The sequence below is a fragment of the Curcuma longa genome, chromosome 4, assembly GCF_044706935.1.
Source record: "Curcuma longa cultivar G26 ecotype Majalengka, Jawa Barat chromosome 4, ITB_CL_G26_1.1, whole genome shotgun sequence".
Taxonomy (NCBI): domain Eukaryota; kingdom Viridiplantae; phylum Streptophyta; class Magnoliopsida; order Zingiberales; family Zingiberaceae; genus Curcuma; species Curcuma longa.
Window position 1 is genome coordinate 4,868,147 of NC_133864.1, and position 20,343 is coordinate 4,888,489.

General features: G+C 37.9%; 3 protein-coding genes and 2 pseudogenes across 7 annotated transcripts; 2 read left to right on the plus strand and 3 right to left on the minus strand.

Annotated features, from left to right (window-relative positions):
• Nucleotides 1–2,634: 2,634 nt before the first annotated feature.
• On the minus strand, nt 2,635–3,418 carry LOC141826949 (uncharacterized; annotated as a pseudogene).
• Nucleotides 3,419–7,407: 3,989 nt separating this feature from the next.
• LOC141826950 (LOB domain-containing protein 11-like) lies at nt 7,408–8,314 on the minus strand (annotated as a pseudogene).
• A 1,589-nt stretch (nt 8,315–9,903) lies between these two features.
• LOC141826951 (uncharacterized) lies at nt 9,904–11,880 on the plus strand. The gene is made up of 4 exons (XM_074714262.1): nt 9,904–10,097; nt 10,180–10,436; nt 11,083–11,534; nt 11,614–11,880. The coding sequence occupies exons 1-4, from the start codon at nt 9,904–9,906 to the stop codon at nt 11,878–11,880; spliced, it is 1,170 nt and encodes a 389-aa protein (XP_074570363.1).
• A 96-nt stretch (nt 11,881–11,976) lies between these two features.
• LOC141827326 (exonuclease V, chloroplastic) lies at nt 11,977–17,163 on the minus strand. 2 transcript variants are annotated; one of them, XM_074714546.1, is made up of 7 exons: nt 16,762–17,163; nt 16,434–16,538; nt 14,939–15,060; nt 14,374–14,523; nt 12,874–13,027; nt 12,547–12,623; nt 11,977–12,474 (listed from the first exon to the last, which is right to left on the minus strand). In XM_074714546.1, the coding sequence occupies exons 1-7, from the start codon at nt 17,161–17,163 to the stop codon at nt 12,252–12,254; spliced, it is 1,233 nt and encodes a 410-aa protein (XP_074570647.1). In that variant the 3' UTR covers nt 11,977–12,251. The 2 variants fall into 2 exon arrangements, with proteins under 2 accessions (XP_074570647.1, XP_074570649.1); XM_074714548.1 differs by having other exon boundaries at nt 16,434–16,553; nt 16,762–17,107.
• A 516-nt stretch (nt 17,164–17,679) lies between these two features.
• On the plus strand, nt 17,680–20,339 carry LOC141828352 (elongation factor 1-alpha-like). 4 transcript variants are annotated; one of them, XM_074715771.1, is made up of 3 exons: nt 17,680–17,767; nt 18,437–18,935; nt 19,221–20,339. In XM_074715771.1, exons 2-3 carry the CDS (start codon nt 18,474–18,476, stop codon nt 20,100–20,102), a joined length of 1,344 nt encoding a protein of 447 aa, XP_074571872.1. In that variant the 5' UTR covers nt 17,680–17,767; nt 18,437–18,473; the 3' UTR covers nt 20,103–20,339. The 4 variants fall into 4 exon arrangements, with proteins under 4 accessions (XP_074571872.1, XP_074571873.1, XP_074571874.1 ...); XM_074715772.1 differs by having other exon boundaries at nt 18,460–18,935; XM_074715773.1 differs by having other exon boundaries at nt 17,686–17,760; nt 18,460–18,935.
• Nucleotides 20,340–20,343: the final 4 nt, after the last annotated feature.

Below are 20,343 nucleotides of genomic sequence, written 5' to 3' on the forward strand. Positions count from 1 at the left end.
TGTTGGCGATCTGGATCTCCGTTCTGCGATCCGAATCTATCCGCTCCGAAGAGCATAGAACCCCACAGAACAAAAAAAACTTTGATCCCCGCCTTGGATCAATTGACAAAGTCTATAAGGAAGATAAAATCAATTGATCCTTCAGGATCGCCGATTCCTAAATTATTTCTACGGTTCATACTAAATAAATTCTAGTAAATAAAAACTGCGGAATGAAATTTACCAGAACCTTTTGTCGACCTCGCTGCCTTCCGCTGTATTCCCGTCTTCTTCCTGAACGTTGGGTGGACAACGATCCTCCAGGAACTAAGGAACTGCAACCTTCGATGAAGCTTTGGATCTCCTTCTCTCCTTCTCGCAGCAACTTCTACTTGTCTCTTCCCTTTTGCTAGGACCGGCCACCACTTTGAAGGGAGAGGTTCGGCCACCTCTAGGGAAGAAGGAGAAGGGGCGGTGGTAGAAGAAAACAAAAGAAGAAGAGGAAGATTAAGGGGGCGGGTAGAGGGTTAGAGAAGAGAGGGGCGCCGGCCACCTTCTTCTCTTCTAGTTCATCTATCTTTATTTATTTCGATCCAATGGATGCAACTTGATCTAATCCCACGGATACAAGTTGATCTCAACCATTAACTCATCCTACGGTCGAGAACCAATCTCATCCAACGGCTGAGAACTAATCTCATCCGATTGATTGCATCCTTTTGAAGATGACTTTAGGCTACAACGGGGACCTCGAGGAGGTATTGGATCTGGCCTTCTGATGGGTTTCGGATCCCATATTCAGACCTCAAATACACACCTACATCCATCAACAACGATCCATTCCACTAGAGGATCATTGTTGCACTACCAATCCAATCCCCAAATTACATTTTGGGTTCCTTCTTATTATTTTATACATTGCTCCCCGTGTTTAAGATATCGTATGTCCATCAATTATCTGAGTTTACTGACAACTCAATAATCGACATCTAAGACCTTGAATAGTACCACTCATCCTTATTGTCAGCCGGACCAAAGTCCACTTGCAAGATTTGACTTGACAATCCTTATGAGCTCTCCAAGGGGACATCATCAGCCCTACTGGGACACGGATTCCTTTTGTAATTAATGGCACATCGTATAGATAGCAACATCACCCAACTTACCGGGAATATTTGATCTGACGGAAAGATCTCACCCTTTGATAAATCAAAGTAATAATTACTACCTATAGATGCTCATTTATTATATCAGGATTAAGAGTGCATAATCTATAATAACAGAGGTCTTGTTCAATTTGTGAGTCAGAGTAAATTGAACAACCTCAATGGTCCTACTCAATACACACAAAGTGCACTAGTGTAATTCTACAGTCAAGACAGACAGTCACCGAATTACACTACAACCGTTCTCGATGGGTTGTCCAAAGCCATCTTGGTTGTGAGCCTTAGTTTATAATTCACAAGGGACTGATAATCATGGTCTTCTGTGTCTCACAGACACCAAGTTATCTACAATGTGAATTAAGAGGACTTTATTGACCAAATATGATTTCTTATTTCGTAAATATTTTATATACAAAAGACAAGTCTTTTTCAGTATACTTCCTAACAGTATAGGAATCTAGTCTAAGCCAAAATAGATGCTTTAAATCGGTGCATCAACTAAACAGCTTAGACTTTAATTCATATTGATCAAGTTAAGTGTCCCAAAGCTAAAAGACAATCTTTGAAGTTGGGATGATACACTTAAACTTGGCTAACTGGGTCAAGCTACTACTTTCTAGTAGATGGCTAAAACCTAAGTTGGACACGCGCCCCAAAAAGTAAATTTTTTTATCTACTTATGTTTATTATTTATAAACTTGGACTCAAACCCATAGAACCTAATATTTTTGATTATGTCAAAGGGGGAGAGAATTGAGGTTCAAGTTAATCAAAAAGTTTCCAAAATCAATTTCCCAAAATTTTTCAAGTCAAAAAGTTTTTGAAAGCATAAGTTACTTGAAAAAGGGGGAGTGAAGGATTCAGGGGGAGCAAAACACACTTGCACTGCATTTTTAATAATTGCTCAGTTATTGCTCAGTTAATACTACTATGTTTTGAATTTTAGTGATTTGTAACTTAACTTGAAACCTTAAGTTGCCATAATCAAAAAGGGGGAGATTGTTAGTGCAGGAAGCACTAGCAGGTCAAACCTATGTTTTGATTATGGAACTAGGATCAAGTTAAGTATGTGGTTTGGCTAACCAGATTGAAATGAGTTTGCAGAGAACAGGTAAAGTCCTAGTGTGGCTAGGCAAGAAGACTTGGCAGAGTCAACTGCACCAGGCAAGATCTGGACTTGGGTCAGGAGGACCAAGTTGCAGATGAAATGTACTTGGTCAGGAGGACCAAGTTGTAGAGAAGAATGGACTGATCAGGAGGATCAGTTGCGTTCAAGTCCTGGGGGGCAACGACAGAGCCGAGCAAAAGTCCAACAGGTCAGGAGGACTTAGTTGGCATCAGGTAAATTCTCCCGAGGGGAATGGGTGAGGACGCGTTCCTACGAGGAACAGTAGGCGCCGGTCTAACCCAGGATCTCACCGGAGATCCGAAGTTAAGACTCGAAGCCGGTTCGGTGAACCGACTTATTCTTTAACTATTATATTTCGAGCTAACTTGTGATGCAGGAAAAAAAAGATAATAATGATCGAGTAGAATGATCATCAGTATTTTATCTCTCTTTATATTGTTCTTGTCCATATTATAATAGCTTATATTAGTTTAATAAATATAAAAATAAACAACTATGAATTAATACAAGATAATAAAAAATTAATGAATAATTAATTATGTTGACTTACACTAACTCGAGTTGATTTGTTATCACAAATTCTCCAGTACATTGCTTTCTTTTATACATTCGTTTAAAAACCTCAAATTCATCCACATCTTGTCCCAAATCTTTTTTCTGCAATCATACATAATATATGTCTAAATAGAACAAATGAGATATATTGAATTTATATCTAAATATTAATTTTGGATAAATTTATGAGATGTATTAATTAGTAGAATAAATGTGTTAAAAAAAGGAAATTTACCATTATCTCACGGTGTGCTCCAAAAGAAATTGAACCTCCAGTATGTTTGGTAGTAGACCCATCCTTCGCTGTCATTTTATTCTTACATGCAATTTCACATTTGATCTTGTGATCTTCTTTATTCTAATGACTTTTAACCAAATCATTCCATATATTAGCTTCCATCTATACAGTTGGTTACGTCCAGGAGGGGCCCCTACCTATCATATCTAATATGTCTGGTTCTCTTCCTAAATCTTCTTGTGTATATGATGATGTTACTTTTTTAGTCAAATGAAAGGATGTCGTGTATCTCTCATTTGCATTTTCATTCCATATCTTTTTCATTTTTCTGTCTATCAAATTCTCCCAATCATATCTCAACTGTGTCAAATTAAATAAGTAATAACATATCAATCGAAAAACATAGAAGAAAATTAATAATATCATTCATTTTCTCATAATACAATAATAATTAGATGAATTACTAACAAGCATCATATGTTATTTTTTAAAATATATTTTAAGGTCATATCTTATTGTTTTTCTCCCAATAAGCGACAACTAGTTTTCATGTTTAGAAAACACATTCAACTACATTTTAAAGCTAACTCATTACTTTAGTTGCGTCTTTACATTTTTAAGCTAACTCAATATGTTTACGATATAATATCATATAAATATTACAAAAATAGAAAATGACAAAGAATATGATAACTCAGTGAAAATGTATTATGCTTATCTTAAAATTTTCTCAAAATAAATCTTTAACATCAATAGACACCTTTTTCCAACGTAGGTCACATTCTTTTAATCACTCCTTTAATATCATTTGTAATATCACGAGGAACTTCATTTTCTACAAATCTAAATATAACAAAATTAAGAACATTATAACAAAACAAATAGTTTAATACAAAAGTATTAAACCTTATTAAATTTAAAAAGTCATATGACTTATTTATTTATAATCACGTTTATTTTAGTTCGTTCATTAAAATTCATTGGAAACTTAGCTAACTGATGTATAGGATCTCCTCGATTGAAAGTCTCATCCACTGGGATATGAGTTCAAATCCGCATAGCTCAGTCATGCACTGGGTATAAGAGATGTTGTCGCAAATAGTTTCCTATATCAAATATTCGCCTCTTATTGGCCCCTTCCAAGGACTGAGCCAACCGACCGGGATGAAGAACCCAACCATCATAAGTTGATGCAAGATTATCAAAGATTGACCCCACATTAGACTCATAATAGTTAAAGATCCTCATTCGTTGCCCGGATATTATATGTATTGTCAATGGGAAATAAAACTAAACCCTTTTTTTAAACAAGATATATACCAGGGGAGAAAATCCCTTCCCAAGAATGAATCAAACGAAGATCCCGAGCAAAGGAAGCAATCTCGTATTTCATTGAAGTCAATATGTTAGCTAGATACTGCCTTTTGCCCAATAAATTGCCGATCATTATTAGGAAGAGACTTCCAAGTTGATACCCACCGTAACCCCTTTTCCAGGGGAATGGTGGAGATCCAGGGAAAAAATCGGTTGATTAGGGTTGGAAACTTGACTTAACCATTCCCATCACTTCCTTTACTGTGTCAATATCCGCCGGATCCGTAATAATAGACTTCCAGCCGATTTTGCTAACTTAATAACCCTAGTAATATAAACCCTAAACCATGACAGATATAAACGTATTGCCTGAAAACCCACGACAGATATCTACCCTCCTCTTTCACTATGGGCTTTTATTAAGTGCCTACGATGAACAGCAATTCTCGTTGGTATCCCAGAACAACTCAGAGACACACCTTTCGGCGTCTTCCCCACATTAACTGACCCATGATGTTCGAAGTATAGTGCACACCTTTATCGTAAAACAGAAAAAGAGCAGACAACTATTTCTATTTTTCTGTCATTAGGCTTCATACCTCTGTGATTCTTTCTTGTCGCGTACAACATCCATCACGCCGCCGCGCGATTAAGTTTCAGGATGGAGAAATAGGCAAAAGAAGAAGTTTAGGATTACCGGAGAAGACGCCCTTGGAGCTCCTCCACCACCTTGGAGTGTCGGGCGTGCCTTAGCGCCGTGCGAGCGTCGGTGGGAAATCCAAAAAAGCGAAACACGAACAAGGGTTAGCGTGTTTAGGGTTTTATTTAAGATTTTAATGAATTAAAATAATATAAATTTATAATTATTTAATAAAAATTTTTTTCAAATTAAATATTTTATGAAATAGATTATTTTTTTATTTAAAAATATTTTAAACAGATTTATGGACAAATATTTATTCTTGTTTTGTAAAAATTTATTTATAAATTTTGTTTCTAAGTTATTTTAAATTCTGTTTTAAAATTCTAATATATATATTATTATTTTTAAATAAAATGAATTAGTAATTCCATATTAAATTCGTCTTTTGATTTATTAAAATTAGAAACAAAATTTATTTCTATTTAAAAAATTCATTTTTGAAGCCCTATTTAAATAACATAAAATTTTAATTATCTAATAAATTTATTTTTAAATTATATAATTTATTAAGAGATTATTTTTCTGTTTAAACTTATTTTAAACAGATTTATGAACAAATAATATTTCGTATCAAATTTTATATTCCATATTATTTTTGTTTATAATTCTATAGTAAATATTTTCATAATAACTTTGTCTTTAATTTGAGTAATAACTTTGTCTCTTATTTATATAAATATAAAATAGATTTTATTTATATTTATATAATTTATCACTAATTTATATAAATTTGAAACAGATTAATTTTTCTATATCAACTTTTCTTTAAATTTTAAATAAATTTTGTGATAAAAATTATACAATTTGAAATTCTATTTGCAATCTATATTTATTTTTATTTATAAAAATTTATTTACCATTTCATCTCAAATTTATTTCAAGTTCTGTCTCAATTTTTTTTAATGTTATATTTTATTAAAGTGAAATAGATTAGTAATTCTATAGCAAATGTGTTTCTAATTTATATAAATCTGAAATAGATTTTATTTCAATTTAAAATAATTTATATAAATTTAAAATAGATTATTTTCTATCTTAATTTATTATTAAATTTTAAACAAATTTTTTGACAGAAATTATACGATTTCAAATTCTATTTATAATCTGTATTTATTTTTATTTATAAAAATTTACTTACAATTTCATTTCAAATTCATTTTAAATTCTATCTCAATTTTTTTTAAATATTATATTTTGTTAAAGTAAAACGGATTAGTAATTTTGTAGTCAATTTGTCACTAATTTATCTAAATTTGAAATAACTTTTATTTTAATTTAAAATAATTTATATAAATTTGAAATAGATTATTTTTTATTTTAATTTGTTATGAAATTTTAAATAAATTTTTTAAAAATTAGATGATTTAAAATCTATTTATAATTTGTATTTATTTTTATTTATAAAAATTTATTTATAATTTCGTCACAGGTTCATTTCAAATTCCGTCTCAAATTTTTTTTTTCAAATATCATATTTTATTAAAGTGAAACAGATTAGTAATTTTATAACAAATCCGTCATTAATTTATCTAAATTTGAAATAGATTTAAATTTCGTTTTAAAAATCTATTTCTGAAACCTTATTTTTTTTATAGTGAGAGAAGACACATCATGTTCATATTTCATTCAACTAGTACACTAGACTTAGCTCGGTCGAACCACATAAATACCTATATTTTCGTTAAACTCACCTATACGAAGAATATTATACCTCCAAGAAGAAGAGGAATTCCAAGTGAAATGGCGGTGGGAAAACTTTAAACTAGTAGTACTTTTAAGTGGAAAAAAATGAGACAAATCGCTAAATGGAGGACTTCTAGCTAATTCGTCTAGTGCGATACAAATCAAATTGCAAAGACTTATTTATACATAAAATTCCAATCACCACTTGGTACCTCGTCTACTTGTCGGTCAAGTATACACTAGCGTCCATTATCAATCTAGCTCTAGCCCTAGATTCCACCTTCTACCTTATCTACTTAGAGTTTACCAAACTTTGTACTCATTAGTGACTAAGATTTCATCCTTTACTTTTGCATACACCTTGGTGAATTAGGTTGTTGCCAAGAGTGTGTTCATCCTTAGAGTTTGTGTACCACGATAAATCTTAAATTCTAAATCTTAAAAGATGCAACAACTAATTCATAATCTTCTCGAAACAAAGAAAGCAAAATGATTGAGTTATATGTTCCAAGTTATATCAATGAATGATTGAATACCTTATAAATGGGTTTTAAAGGAAAAATTATTTATTAATCATTTGATTATGACGTAAACAAATTATCCTCTGCCTCACTTAATCACGATCAATCCACAGCTAATTCTAATTGTCGTCGCAGTGATCACGTCCAAAGCGGGGCGCCTCCCAAGTGGGCGCCGGCGCCGCTCCCTGAGCGCCACCACGGCAGGCATCGTCGTCGTCGGGGAAGAATGAGGGCTCCTCGTCTAGGAAGCAGAGAGGAGTGATCGGCAGCGGCGAGGCCGCGACGATGGTGGTGACCGAGTAGCGGCAAGTCGTGCGACGGCGGCAGAGGAGAGGGCGACGAGGTTGGCGTTGTGAGCGTGGGCGTTGACGGCCTCCGCCTGCGCGCGCGCGAGCTGAGCTCGGAGCTCGTCCACCTGCTTCTGCAGCCGGAAAACGGCGCCGGCGCTGCCGTACACCGGGTCCCGGACTCGGGCGTCGGCCTCGTACACCATGCTGCTCACGGCGTTCGCCGGTTGACTCAGGGGAATTTCCCGCCCTCAATTCAAAAAAAAAAACCAAGGCCGGACCGGCCGGTTCATCCGGTTCAGTCGGCAGTACAGTTAAAAGTTAAAACATTCGAAAATAACCACTATAAGAAGTTGTTGCATAAAGACTAAAAGTTTAAAATCAAACCAAATCTATCAATTCAATTCAATGAATTAAGTGGAGCATAAATTGTCCAAATACAAATCAACCGTTCGACTAAGAGAATAATAACACTTTGGGCGAAAATGTATGTTATAAGGAGTCGATCGATTGAAAACCTATAAAAGTTTGATGATATTGCTTGCGCGAAGATACAATGTGCATTAGTGAACTTTTGAAGGTCATAGGGTGAAAAGTAAAGCGCAAGCATACACTTGTTTGTACATCGTCGACGTAGGAGCCTACAAGCCGCGCAAGGGCTAAGCACGATCGCGGAGGAAGGCAAGGAAGGTGAAGAAAGGGACGAGGAGGTGGAGAAGGTCTTGTGACTTGAGGCCATAAGAAGGAAGGAGTAGGAGTGTTATTTGGTGAACGTATATATATAGGGATGATGACGTCAGCAAATATGGTTTTTTTTGGGGTCTATTTTTTAAAGATGTTATTGATGTTTCAAAGATAGCAAATTAGTAGTTTAGTCCTAGACTTTATAAATTTTACACAATTTATCTTTCTATTCTCTTTACTTGCTCGAAGCAATTGATGGATTTATTGCATCGTGTTATTAGTGCTTTGATAGCGTAATGTTAAGTGTATCATAAATCTTTTAGCAAAGTGGCACTATGTTACTAGTAATATTATTACTAGCAAATAAGCATACACTTATATTATACTTGCTCGATTCGAACTCATGATAGAACCTTTATTATTATTATTTTGCAAATATAGGGTTTTATGGTTTAGCAATAACTAAATAGAATATATGACACATAATAATCTAAAATTAGGCAAGAGTTTGGCCATTTGCTTTGCTAATAATATCATTTGTATCTTTCTTAGTCACAATGAAATGTCCTCAAACACATCCATTAGGCCGAACCACACGACTCAAACCTAAACTTGCCACATTCCCGAATTGTAGTATCAAACCCTAAAATCAACCTAATCAACTTTGTGGGCAATAATATCTCTTGAAAATCTAGGGATACATCGAGCCTTGAAAGGATAACAAGGACATGTGATTTCATTTCATTTCAATTTTCATGGGTGTCACATCAAAAATAGAAGAAAAAATATAGAAATTTTTTTAGCAACTTGCATTTGGTGGTCATGTGCTTGGATACAATTTGTAAACCTAACCTATGGAGGCATGGGAGTAGTAGGGAAAACAAAAAAAAAAACTAGGTCATTTTCAACCTCTTTCCCCAAATTAGGTCATTTGGACTTCCTATACAATCCTTAAGTTTTAGTTCAGGGTGCCCCTACATCAAGTTCCTCGAGCTTAAATATACGAGAATTTTATTTCAAGTTGATGTTTAGTAACTTTTCTAAGTCGTTCAATAGGTGTAATAGCTCTTTCAAATGGTGTATTATGACTCTTCATGTTATTAGTCATGAAATCAAGAAGAAAGTAGTATTTTTAATATATCTAATATTAGTTTTATATAAGATATAATCAATGTCTAATCCCATGGAGTAATTAAATATTATAACGAGAAGAAGTATTGATTTGGACGATCATTTGTAGATAGAGGTAAATCAAGAAGCTGTAATTTACCTACGGGGAGGAATTGAAATTCGGTTTCGTCGAGATTCGACTCTTATCCACATAATAAATTTGTTTCATAATAACCAACTCAATTATATCTCGAGAGAGCTGAATCGATCTATACAAATAAAGGAAACCAGCTTGAGACACCCTAGCTAAAATTAAGCAACAACATTAAGACGGTTGAGGTTGATTGGTTCATCGTTAATTGACAGTTTTCTTGTAGATGATATATCTTTGCAACCAAATTAACCACCGCCCCGCCCGCTTAGCCTCCTCCTCCTCCTCCTCCTCCCCTCCTCCACCACCGCCGCCGTCGCGGCCGCCATCTTATTTCCGGTCTCCACCTCCACCACCGGCTTCTCCTCCTCCTCCATCTCGAGATGGAGGCCGGAAACCAGCTCGTACCCACCGCCCCCGTCCGCTCCGCCAGCGAGCCGGCCCTCTGCCCCCGCGTCGACTCCTCCGGCTCCGTAAGCGGCCGATGGAAGCGCGTCGTGGTCGTCGGCGGCGGAATTTCGGGCTCCATCGTCGCCAAGTACCTCCAGTACCACGCCGACGTCGTCCTCATCGACCAGTATGTCATTAATTATCACTCTGCTTCGAGATCAGAATTATGCGTGTTCGATAGGTTGATCTCTGAATTGTTTGATGAGCAGGAAGGAGTACTTCGAGATTCCATGGGCGACGATGAGGACGACGGTGGAGCCGGCGATCGCCGACAAGGCCGTCATCAACCACGCCGATTACCTCGTCAACGGCAAGCTCGTCGTCGCGTCGGCGGTCGACGTCACGGAGACGGAGGTCGTGACGTCGGACGGAGGCAGCGTGGGCTACGACTACCTCGTCGTGGCCACCGGCCACTCCTACTCGTCTCCCGGTTGCCGGCGAGAAAGAATCGAAGAATTCAGAGAAGGCATTTTCCGTTTCCACCATTTTAGTTACCGAATATATTAATTTTGCTCCCACAGGAAAAAATATCATCCCCAAAGTTTATAAAATTACTTTTTCATCCTTTCTTTTCAAAAACAAATCTATTTCATCTTATTTTGGCTAATCCTATAATAGAATGCATAGTTAAGATTCATAGGAAAAGAAATGATAAAATTGAACATCAAATTTTCAATTGATGTTCATAGAAATAGAAAATGATAAAATTCAACAAAAATAGGTTAAACGATAGCGAAGCAAGGGCAATTCGATGTACGAAATTTTCATTAATACAATGTGGAATCCCAAAAAGAATTATATCACATTAGATTTATTATACATGATCTTATCCTGTATAAAAATTATATATGATCTTTTTATACAGGATAAATCATGTATAATAAATCTAATGTGATATAATTCTTTTTGGGATCTCACATTGTATTAACGAAAACTTCGTACACAGAACTGCCCTTGCTTCGCTATCTCGTTTAACCTATTTTTGTTGAATTTTATCATTTTCTTTTTCAACCTTCATGAAGTGAAAATTTGATATAAACTCTTTGTGAGAAAGGGGCAAAGTGAAATTTTGCCAATGATGAATCATTTGGATTTTCTCTTGTTTTTTTCAGCTAACTTGAAGATGAAGTCTTCTAGCTCCGTTCTGATAATCGGCGGCGGGCCGAGCGGCGTCGAGCTCGCTTCTGACATCGCGTCGAACTACCCGGAGAAGAAGGTGACGCTGGTCCACAGCGGCTCGAGGCTGCTGGGGTTCATCGGCCGGAAGGCCGGCAACAAGGCCCTGGAGTGGCTGCGGGCCAAGAACGTCGACGTCCTCCTCGAGCAGACCATCGATCTCAACTCCCTGCCCGACGCCAACGGCATCTACATCACCTCCGCCGGCGAGGCCATCGCCGCCGACGTCCACTTCGTCTGCGCCAACAACCCGCTGGGCTCGTCGTGGCTCAAGGAATCCGTGCTCAGAGACAGTCTGGACAAGCGCGGCCAGCTCATGGTCGACGAGCACTTGCGAGTCAAAGGCCGGAGCAACATCTTCGCAGTCGGAGACATCGTCGACATTCATGTAATTAACTCTCCGATCGCTCTTAATTCACGAACGGAAGCACTTGCTAATTGACCGCGCCGGTGCAATTAATTCTTAGGAGCGGAAACAGGGGATCCTGGCGCAGAGGCACGCGGCGATCGTGGCGAAGAACTTGAAGGCGGTGCTGAAGGGAGTGGGCGGGAAGGAGGGGAAGGAGGTGAAGCTGGGCAAGTACAAGCCGTCGGTTGCGATCGCGATGGTGTCGCTGGGGAAGAAGGACGCGGTGGCGCAGCTGCCGTTCACCACCATGTCCGGGTTCCTCCCCGGGCTGATCAAAACCAGGGAGATTTTCCTGCGCAAGACCAGGAAGCTGCTGAGCGTGTGAAGAAATCCGACCAAGTCTATATAAACAAACGATCGAGTTGAAATTAAATGGAGATGAACAAGGATGACTCAAATATGAATTGTAGGAATTATAATAAATTATTCTACTCATCATAAATTAAATTATAGAGTAGTACTGGTTGTTCGTAAATTTCATCACAAATAGACAGAAAATGTAGACAGTAAAATTGGTTCCATGATCAGTTGAAATAAAATGAATAGAAAGTGAATCCAAATCGATGGCAGGAGTGGACTTTCTTGGATAGCTTCAAAGTGTCAGCAAATCGTAATCTGCTTGTAAACTTTCTATAAGTTGCACTGCAATTGTCTTGTGAATCAAGGGGTTGTCACATTGAAGCATCGAAGGGCTGGTTATCTACTTCTTGTGCGGTTGGTAGACGAAGTAACTGATTGCGGACAATCGGAGGCAAAAGCACAGAACTTACATTTCCATTTCTCATCCTCTGGCACAAAGCTTGCTTCCCTGTATCCCAACCAAAACTCGAGGCCCTTGTCGACCTGTTTCTTGCACCAACTAGAATCATAGGGAAAATAGTATTCTTCTAGTAGTGACTGATCGGATTGCAACTCGTATCTGCATGAATAAAACAATGAACTGCTAAGTTTGTCACTGAGTTGAAAGAAAACACTTCATTGTGGTTGTTACCTCAGGAGAAGTTGTTCATCGGATTGGGATAGCAAACTGGACGTGCGTCGGAAATGAGATAATACATCATCAAGAGTCTGTAGGCACCAAATAAATGGCATTAATAACAAGAGTACTATGAAAGATGAGAAATGAATACCCTGAGCCAGTGAAGAAATGCCAAAGAGTCAGCGTCCTATACTTTAACAAGGAAAGAAAATCGTTTTTCGCAGTTGTATTCATTTTCAGCATGCTTTGGTTCGGGTTTAGATGAACTCTTTAAAGAAAGTTATAACTAGCAATTGACATAGGAATCTGATTTAGAATACAAAACTAGAATGCATCTACCTTTAAGTCAAGTTCCAATGAATCAATGTATTTTTTGACATCTCCAGTGAGTGTGTATTGGCGATTCAATTCATAATGACGAAAGAAATGTTCTGTGGGGAAGGTATTGGTCACCAAATTGTCCCAGAGGTATTTGTAGCACATCAACTGAAGCCTGAATATTACAAATAAAAAATAGGACTAGTCATGTTATGTGATTATAAGAATCTCATCGACAAAAGCATTATTATGTACCTATGAGCATATTGATTTAACAAAATATTGTATTATATTTTAAGAAGACATTCATACATATTAACCAAAGAGTTTCTATGAGAATACATAGAAGAAATGTTAACCTGAGTATCCACTATTGGATGAATGTTTCAATGGACCTAGGTAGATGCAATGATGATGAGCTTAACCCAAAGAATCGTAACTCTTACCCCTCTTTTCTTTTTCAGAACTAAAAATGAGATCAACACTTCACCCTCTACCATCCTACAATTTTAATTCACATCATTAAACCAGTCTGGCTCCTGATATGCGATTTGGCAATCAGGGATGTGGGTACAATCATACCTGTGCTACTTCACTACTCATATAGAGTAGAGAGAAGAATGGACAGACTTTTTGATGAAAATAAACTTTAGGAAATCCAAAACCAACAAGTACCTAAGAGGGCAAAAAGGGATATTATCTTCTTGAGAAATAAATTTAGGCAGTATCATTAATTCTCATCTTTCTTTTCTTCCTTCCCTAACTAAAGGAATTGCATAAGCTTAAGCTGGCACATTATGTCTAAAAGAGCTCTGATACTGATTTATCTAGAACAACTAGAAACCAAGTGGACATTCTTCAAGCAACAGAAAAACAAAGTGTTACAAGTCTCAAATTGCTAAGTATGTGTTAGATCAGTGTTTTTAAATCATCCCTTAGGACTAATGTCAGTAACATGGTAATTTTGCTCTTGTATTCTCAACCTCTTTCCAACACAGGCATCCAAGTGTTCAAATACTAATTGAAGGAAAAAAAAGGCTTGGAGTAGGATAGATAGTTCTAACAACAAAATCCCTTTTTGTCCAAAAGCGGGTGACTAGATGAGAGCTTCATTATCCTCTATTGCCAACATTTCCCATGTGAATGTGTCATGAGTTTGCAAAGTCTATTTGAAATTGGATATTTACAGAGTTAGGAATGTCTCCAAGCCATGCCAATGTTACAAATTGTAACTTGTTCATACAAATTTGATATATAAATTTACTGGATCAGTTGGATTCATAGTCCAAAGACTGCTGCTGGATATCTAACTCACCTACCTTTGTTGAGAACAGAGACATTTCGCAGCATTATTAACTAGACAATGACTGAAAACTTGCATACGCAACTTCTTCAAGGGAATAGTGACACAACCTTCTTTGAAAACTTCTGATGACAGTTACAAATGATACAGAATTCCTAATACATGTGAGATTTATCAGCAGAGCAAAAAAATGAAGTATATACAAGGGAAAAAATTACCTTGCATTTCTCTTTTGTGCTGCGGAAGGCACTGTTGCTTTGCAACGTGTCTTTGTATCCACCAACATAGGTAAACCAGCACCTCCATCTCTTGAGATCCTAATTTCATCAATTACTCCCACCATCCATACACCTTCAATAACTCCAACTCTAAGATAACACAATTCGTGAGTCAAATGTATACAATTTATTTTTTCAGGATAAAGGGTTACTTGATCAGATCACCATTATTGCAATAACTCCCCTATCTCATTCACCTAAAAGATAATAACCCCTCTAACTTTTAGAAATTAAAAAAAAAAAAATTATCTAACTTTTAGAAATCTACCTTCAAAAATAGCTATTTGAGGAAATAAATGTAAGATATTACTTTTCAGTCAAAGACAAAATGTTATCCTGTCCAGGATTCCATGCTAAAGTTGCAGCCATCCATTATCTCCTATCACAAGCCCAACTAACCAAGTGTAGGAGAATGGAAACAAAAGAACAAATAATAACTTCTACGTAAATGTCTCATCTATAACTCTGACAACAGTAAATTACCAATAATAAAATGTATACATACACAGGAAGTTCACGGGTTATGCCTTCAAATAATAAATTGTGTGCGCCTATAATGAAGTTCATCAATCTTATTGCCCAAGAATCTTCAATAGTCTCAAAATGAAGTTCCATCTTCTCTGACACCTGTTAAATCTTAAGCTAAAAAATATAAGTAACATTTCTTTTCATTAACTTCCAACACAAAAAGAGACAAACTAAAAGATGGCAAATTGTAGAACTCTTAAAGTTACCATCTAATATGCAAGATTCAGATATAGAGCTAATAAAGTTATCATAGATTGCATAAAGAAGCAATTTAAGTATGTTTTTCAAAATTCCTGTGCAAGTACGGAGTAAGCAGCTCTGAAGATGTTTACTTAAAACTCATCAAGGCCTCAACATCCACAAATAAAAAGAATCAAAAACATTAAGACTACTAATACAAATTATGGAATTAAAATTTCAGTTCTATACTTTTAGTGACTTTCTGCTTTGAGATGATAATAAATGGTGTGCATCTATAATGAAGTTCATCAATCTTATTGCCAAGAATCTTCAATAGTCTCAAAATGAAGTTCCATCTTCTTTGATACATGTTAAATCTTAAGCTAAAAAAATATAGGTAACATTTCTTTTCATTAACTTCCAACACAAAAGAGACACAAACTAAAAGATGGCAAATTGTAGAACTCTTAAAGTTACCATCTAATATGCAAGATTCAGATATAGAGCTAATAAAGTTATCATAGGCTGCATAAAAAAAGCAATTTAAGTATGCATTTCAAATTCATGTGCAAATACGGAGTAAGCAACTTTGTGGGTGTTTACTTAAAACTCATCGAGGCCTTAACATCCACAAATAAAAACACTAAAAAACATCAAGACTACTAATAAAAATTATGGAATTAAAATTTCAATTGTATACTTTTAGTGACTTTCTGCTTTGATATGATAAAAACGGGCATCCCTGCGCATGAAGCTCCCATCAATGTGGACTCTCGGGGAAGGGTCGGACCACATTGGGTTTATTATACACAACCTTACTCTACATTACAAGAGGTTGTTTCCGCAACATAAACCTGTGACCACAAGGTCATACGGCAACAACTTTACCACTGTGCCAAGACTCCACTTCTTTAAGATAACAAACAACTTAGAAATTAGGACTCTAATAGTTAAAAGTTTTGAAATTTTCAACTACAAAAAACATTGCCAGTGCTTCTTAGATTCCTTAGATTCATCGGAAATTAGGGTTCTAACAGTTATATGCCTTCATCTAATTTACTTCTTTACATGATGTATAACACAACATACAAGTATAATTTAGTGTTCTAGATTTGAAATTCCAGTTCCTATTCCAACAAACTAGAAAATTGATAAATATTCATGAGAATTCATTATCCTTCAAAAATGAGATTAGGCATCTTACATTTAGAGAATCAGTTTCGCACAATTTACAAAAGATGAATGTTGGGATTTATGAAAAATTTGCATATTTGTCTCTTTAAGCGGCTCACCTCCTTTTCTAGTTGGCTATGACGATCAGAACCAGCTTTCATAGCATCAGTTCTCTTTGGCTTTCCCCGGCAAAGCGAAAACTCCAGTTGCTTTTCGCACCATTCCTGATAGTAATGGCGCTACAAATAAGGATCAGTAAAATGACATCTCAAAAGAGCAAAGAAAAATGAAACATCCTGTCGAATGGAATAGATGGATCGATGCACATAGGTGGAAACAAATTCATAAACCTTTAATCCAAAGTAGCTTAACAACATCGACAATCGAAATGGAAAGAAACAACATTTTGGGCAGATAATTGAACACGATCAATCTTACGAAACGTACCGTGGAAGTGATGTCAGTAACGGAAAGCCCCCTTTTGGATCGAAATTGACCGAGAAGGGAGGATCTAGGAGGGACGGGATCCTCAATGTCCCCCGACGTGGAGAAGGAACGAGGCCCGGGGGAGGTCGGCGGAACGGAGGAGCAAGGGAGGATAGAGGGAAGGGAAGAGAATAGGGCGAATCGGGAGGAAGAAGAAGGGCAAGCGGAAGAGGCGAGGCGGGGGCGAACGGAGGCCAGGGCAGCTTCGATGAACGCCATCTCTTCCTCGCTCACGATCTCCACCGGGATGTGCACGCCTCCGACGCCGTCACCGGAGGTGGAGGTAGATGTGGTGTGGGTGCTCGGGGTGGCGAAGCAGGAGGAGGAAGAAGAAGAAGACGAAGGGGAAGAGGACGTGTCCATGACCTCGTGCGAGTGCTCCACGGCGGACACGACCTCGCCCACGAACTCGAAGGGCCGCACGTTCGACGTGCACATCACGTGCTCTCTAGTTTGGGAAGGGTATGGAAATAAATAAATAAATAAATAATATTATATTTAAAAAACAATTTTAATTAATTTTCTCCCTTGTCGACCAAGTTTGTTAAGATTAACGGTTGTGTCAACCGACTTCCTTTGCCGCCACGCATTGAAGAAGACTCACAGCAGTGAGAAACTCAACTCCTTCTCTACCGTCAGATCACCACGATCAACGCTTCACAGCTCGCCACGCAACACCAAAAAAAATTCAAATGCTCCCGTGCTCCCCACGTAAACCAAACCCTCAAGCCGCATTACCGGCCGTCCGATCAGCTTGATCATCGGCCGTTGGATGGTGGAAGCGGACGGTGGACGATAAACCCTTCGCGTCCCGCGATCGCCGGCGAGCTTCTATATAATGTGCTCGCTGGAGGCCATCGTCTTCAGCTCGGCGGGATCCTCGATCGAGAGCTCACTTGCAGATCGAAATCGCTCGACTTTCTTCTTCGATCTGAGATCATCTGATCCTTGCTTCGCCTGGTATCTGGTACATTTTAGCCCTTCTCATTTTTTGGCCATTAAATTTCCAGTTTTGAATCGATGTCTTCTTGGCGGTGCATTTGGTCCGATCTCGAGCTTTTGTTTCCATCCATGAGTCCCCTAGAGCGTAGCTTGCTTTGAAATCCGGTAGCTTTCTTAGAAATCTTCTGATGCAATGTGCTCGCTATGATTTGTTTGATTAGGGTTCGTTTAATCTAGTTTTAATATATTGGAGTAGATAAGGACCTAAGGATGGGAATAAGAACGAGAAGCATATTGACTTATGGAAGAACAGAGTGATTCATGAAATCGGTCCATTGAAGGTGATGTTAATGGGGAGAGGTGCCTGATGATTTGCTTGAATGAAGTTTTATAAAGGCGCATAGGCAATTACTGTTTTAACCTAGAAAAATCTTGCTCATTGCCAAGGATTCCATCCCGCTCCAAAGTTAGAGAGTAGAAAAAGACTAGTATTCAGATAAATCTTTTTTCTGTTACTTTTTTTTTACCTTCTACAAATTCCTGAGGATTGTTTGCTTGTTTGCTCTTGATAGTATTTGGATTTCACTATTAAATGCATCTTTCTACTGCTCTTGAGGTTGTGGTTCACAGTATACATGTGTGGTAAGTGGTAGTCCATTGCTTGGATGATGATCTTTGACATTTATCATGACAGCCATTAAACCTTCAATTTCCCAGCATTCACTGACATAATGGGTAAAGAGAAGGTTCATATCAACATTGTGGTTATTGGCCATGTCGACTCAGGCAAATCAACCACCACTGGCCATCTCATCTACAAATTGGGCGGTATTGACAGGCGTGTTATCGAGAAGTTCGAAAAGGAGGCCGCGGAGATGAACAAACGGTCATTTAAGTATGCTTGGGTTCTCGACAAGCTCAAGGCTGAACGTGAGAGAGGAATTACTATTGACATTGCCCTTTGGAAGTTTGAGACCACCAGGTACTACTGCACAGTCATTGATGCTCCTGGTCACCGGGACTTCATCAAGAATATGATCACCGGAACCTCTCAGGCTGACTGCGCCGTTCTCATCATTGACTCAACCACCGGTGGTTTTGAAGCTGGTATCTCAAAGGATGGCCAGACTCGTGAACATGCATTGCTGGCTTTCACTCTTGGTGTGAGGCAGATGATTTGCTGCTGCAACAAGGTAATATATCCAACCAAGTACCAACTTCAAATAGTTTTTGTTATCTTTAGTTTTAAATCAACTTTGCTGTTCATATGAGAGAATTTAGAGCTACACTTCTTCTATGTTATCCTTGAATTCCATCCTATTCCATCTCTAAATTCTATCCTCTTGTTCCATCTCTGAGTGCTATCCTTCTATAGATTATTGATTATCTAATTCTCTTCAAAAGGTAGGATCTTGTTCTTCAAACCCCCAAAAAAGATTTTATTATCAAGCTGATTATGTTTTCCATCCAACATGTAGATGGATGCAACAACCCCAAAGTACTCCAAGGCCCGGTATGATGAAATTGTTAAGGAAGTTTCTTCTTACTTGAGGAAGGTTGGTTATAATCCAGAAAAGATTCCTTTTGTTCCGATATCTGGCTTCGAGGGTGATAACATGATTGAGAGGTCCTCCAACCTGGACTGGTACAAGGGTCCAACCCTCCTCGAGGCACTTGACTTGATCCAGGAGCCAAAGAGACCTTCAGACAAACCCCTTCGCCTTCCTCTTCAGGATGTATACAAGATCGGAGGCATTGGCACTGTTCCGGTTGGTCGTGTCGAAACCGGTGTGCTCAAGCCTGGTATGGTTGTCACTTTTGGTCCGACTGGACTGACTACTGAGATTAAGTCTGTCGAGATGCACCATGAGACGCTGCAAGAGGCCCACCCCGGCGACAATGTAGGTTTCAATGTCAAGAATGTAGCTGTCAAGGATCTCAAACGTGGCTATGTTGCCTCTAACTCCAAAGATGATCCTGCAAAGGAAGCAGTCAATTTCACTTCTCAGGTTATTATCATGAACCATCCTGGACAAATCGCAAATGGATATACCCCTGTACTTGACTGCCACACCTCTCACATTGCCGTTAAGTTTGCTGAGATACTCACCAAGATCGACAGGCGGTCTGGCAAGGAACTTGAGAAAGAACCAAAATTCATAAAGAATGGTGATGCTGGCTTAGTGAAGATGGTTCCTTCAAAGCCTATGGTCGTCGAGACCTTCGCTGAGTATCCACCTCTCGGTCGTTTCGCTGTGAGGGACATGCGACAGACTGTGGCTGTCGGTATCATCAAAAGTGTCGAGAAGAAGGATCCTACGAGTGCTAAGATCACCAAGGCCGCCGCCAAGAAGAAGTGAAGTGTGTGCTCTCAATGGTTCATTCTTGAAGTGTGCTTTTTATGCCCTCCTTGTACAAGTCTTTTGTCCATACCATGAACTCTCCTTGATAGGTTTTGGCTTGTTAAGTAAAGTTTGGATTATATTCGCAAGGTTGTTCTTTCTGGTTTCAGAAAAAATGTTGGATAGTCATTTGTTTCTCTACTGTAAACTACCATAATATAGTGTAACTGTTGGACTGGAAAATCTAATATGAATGTCA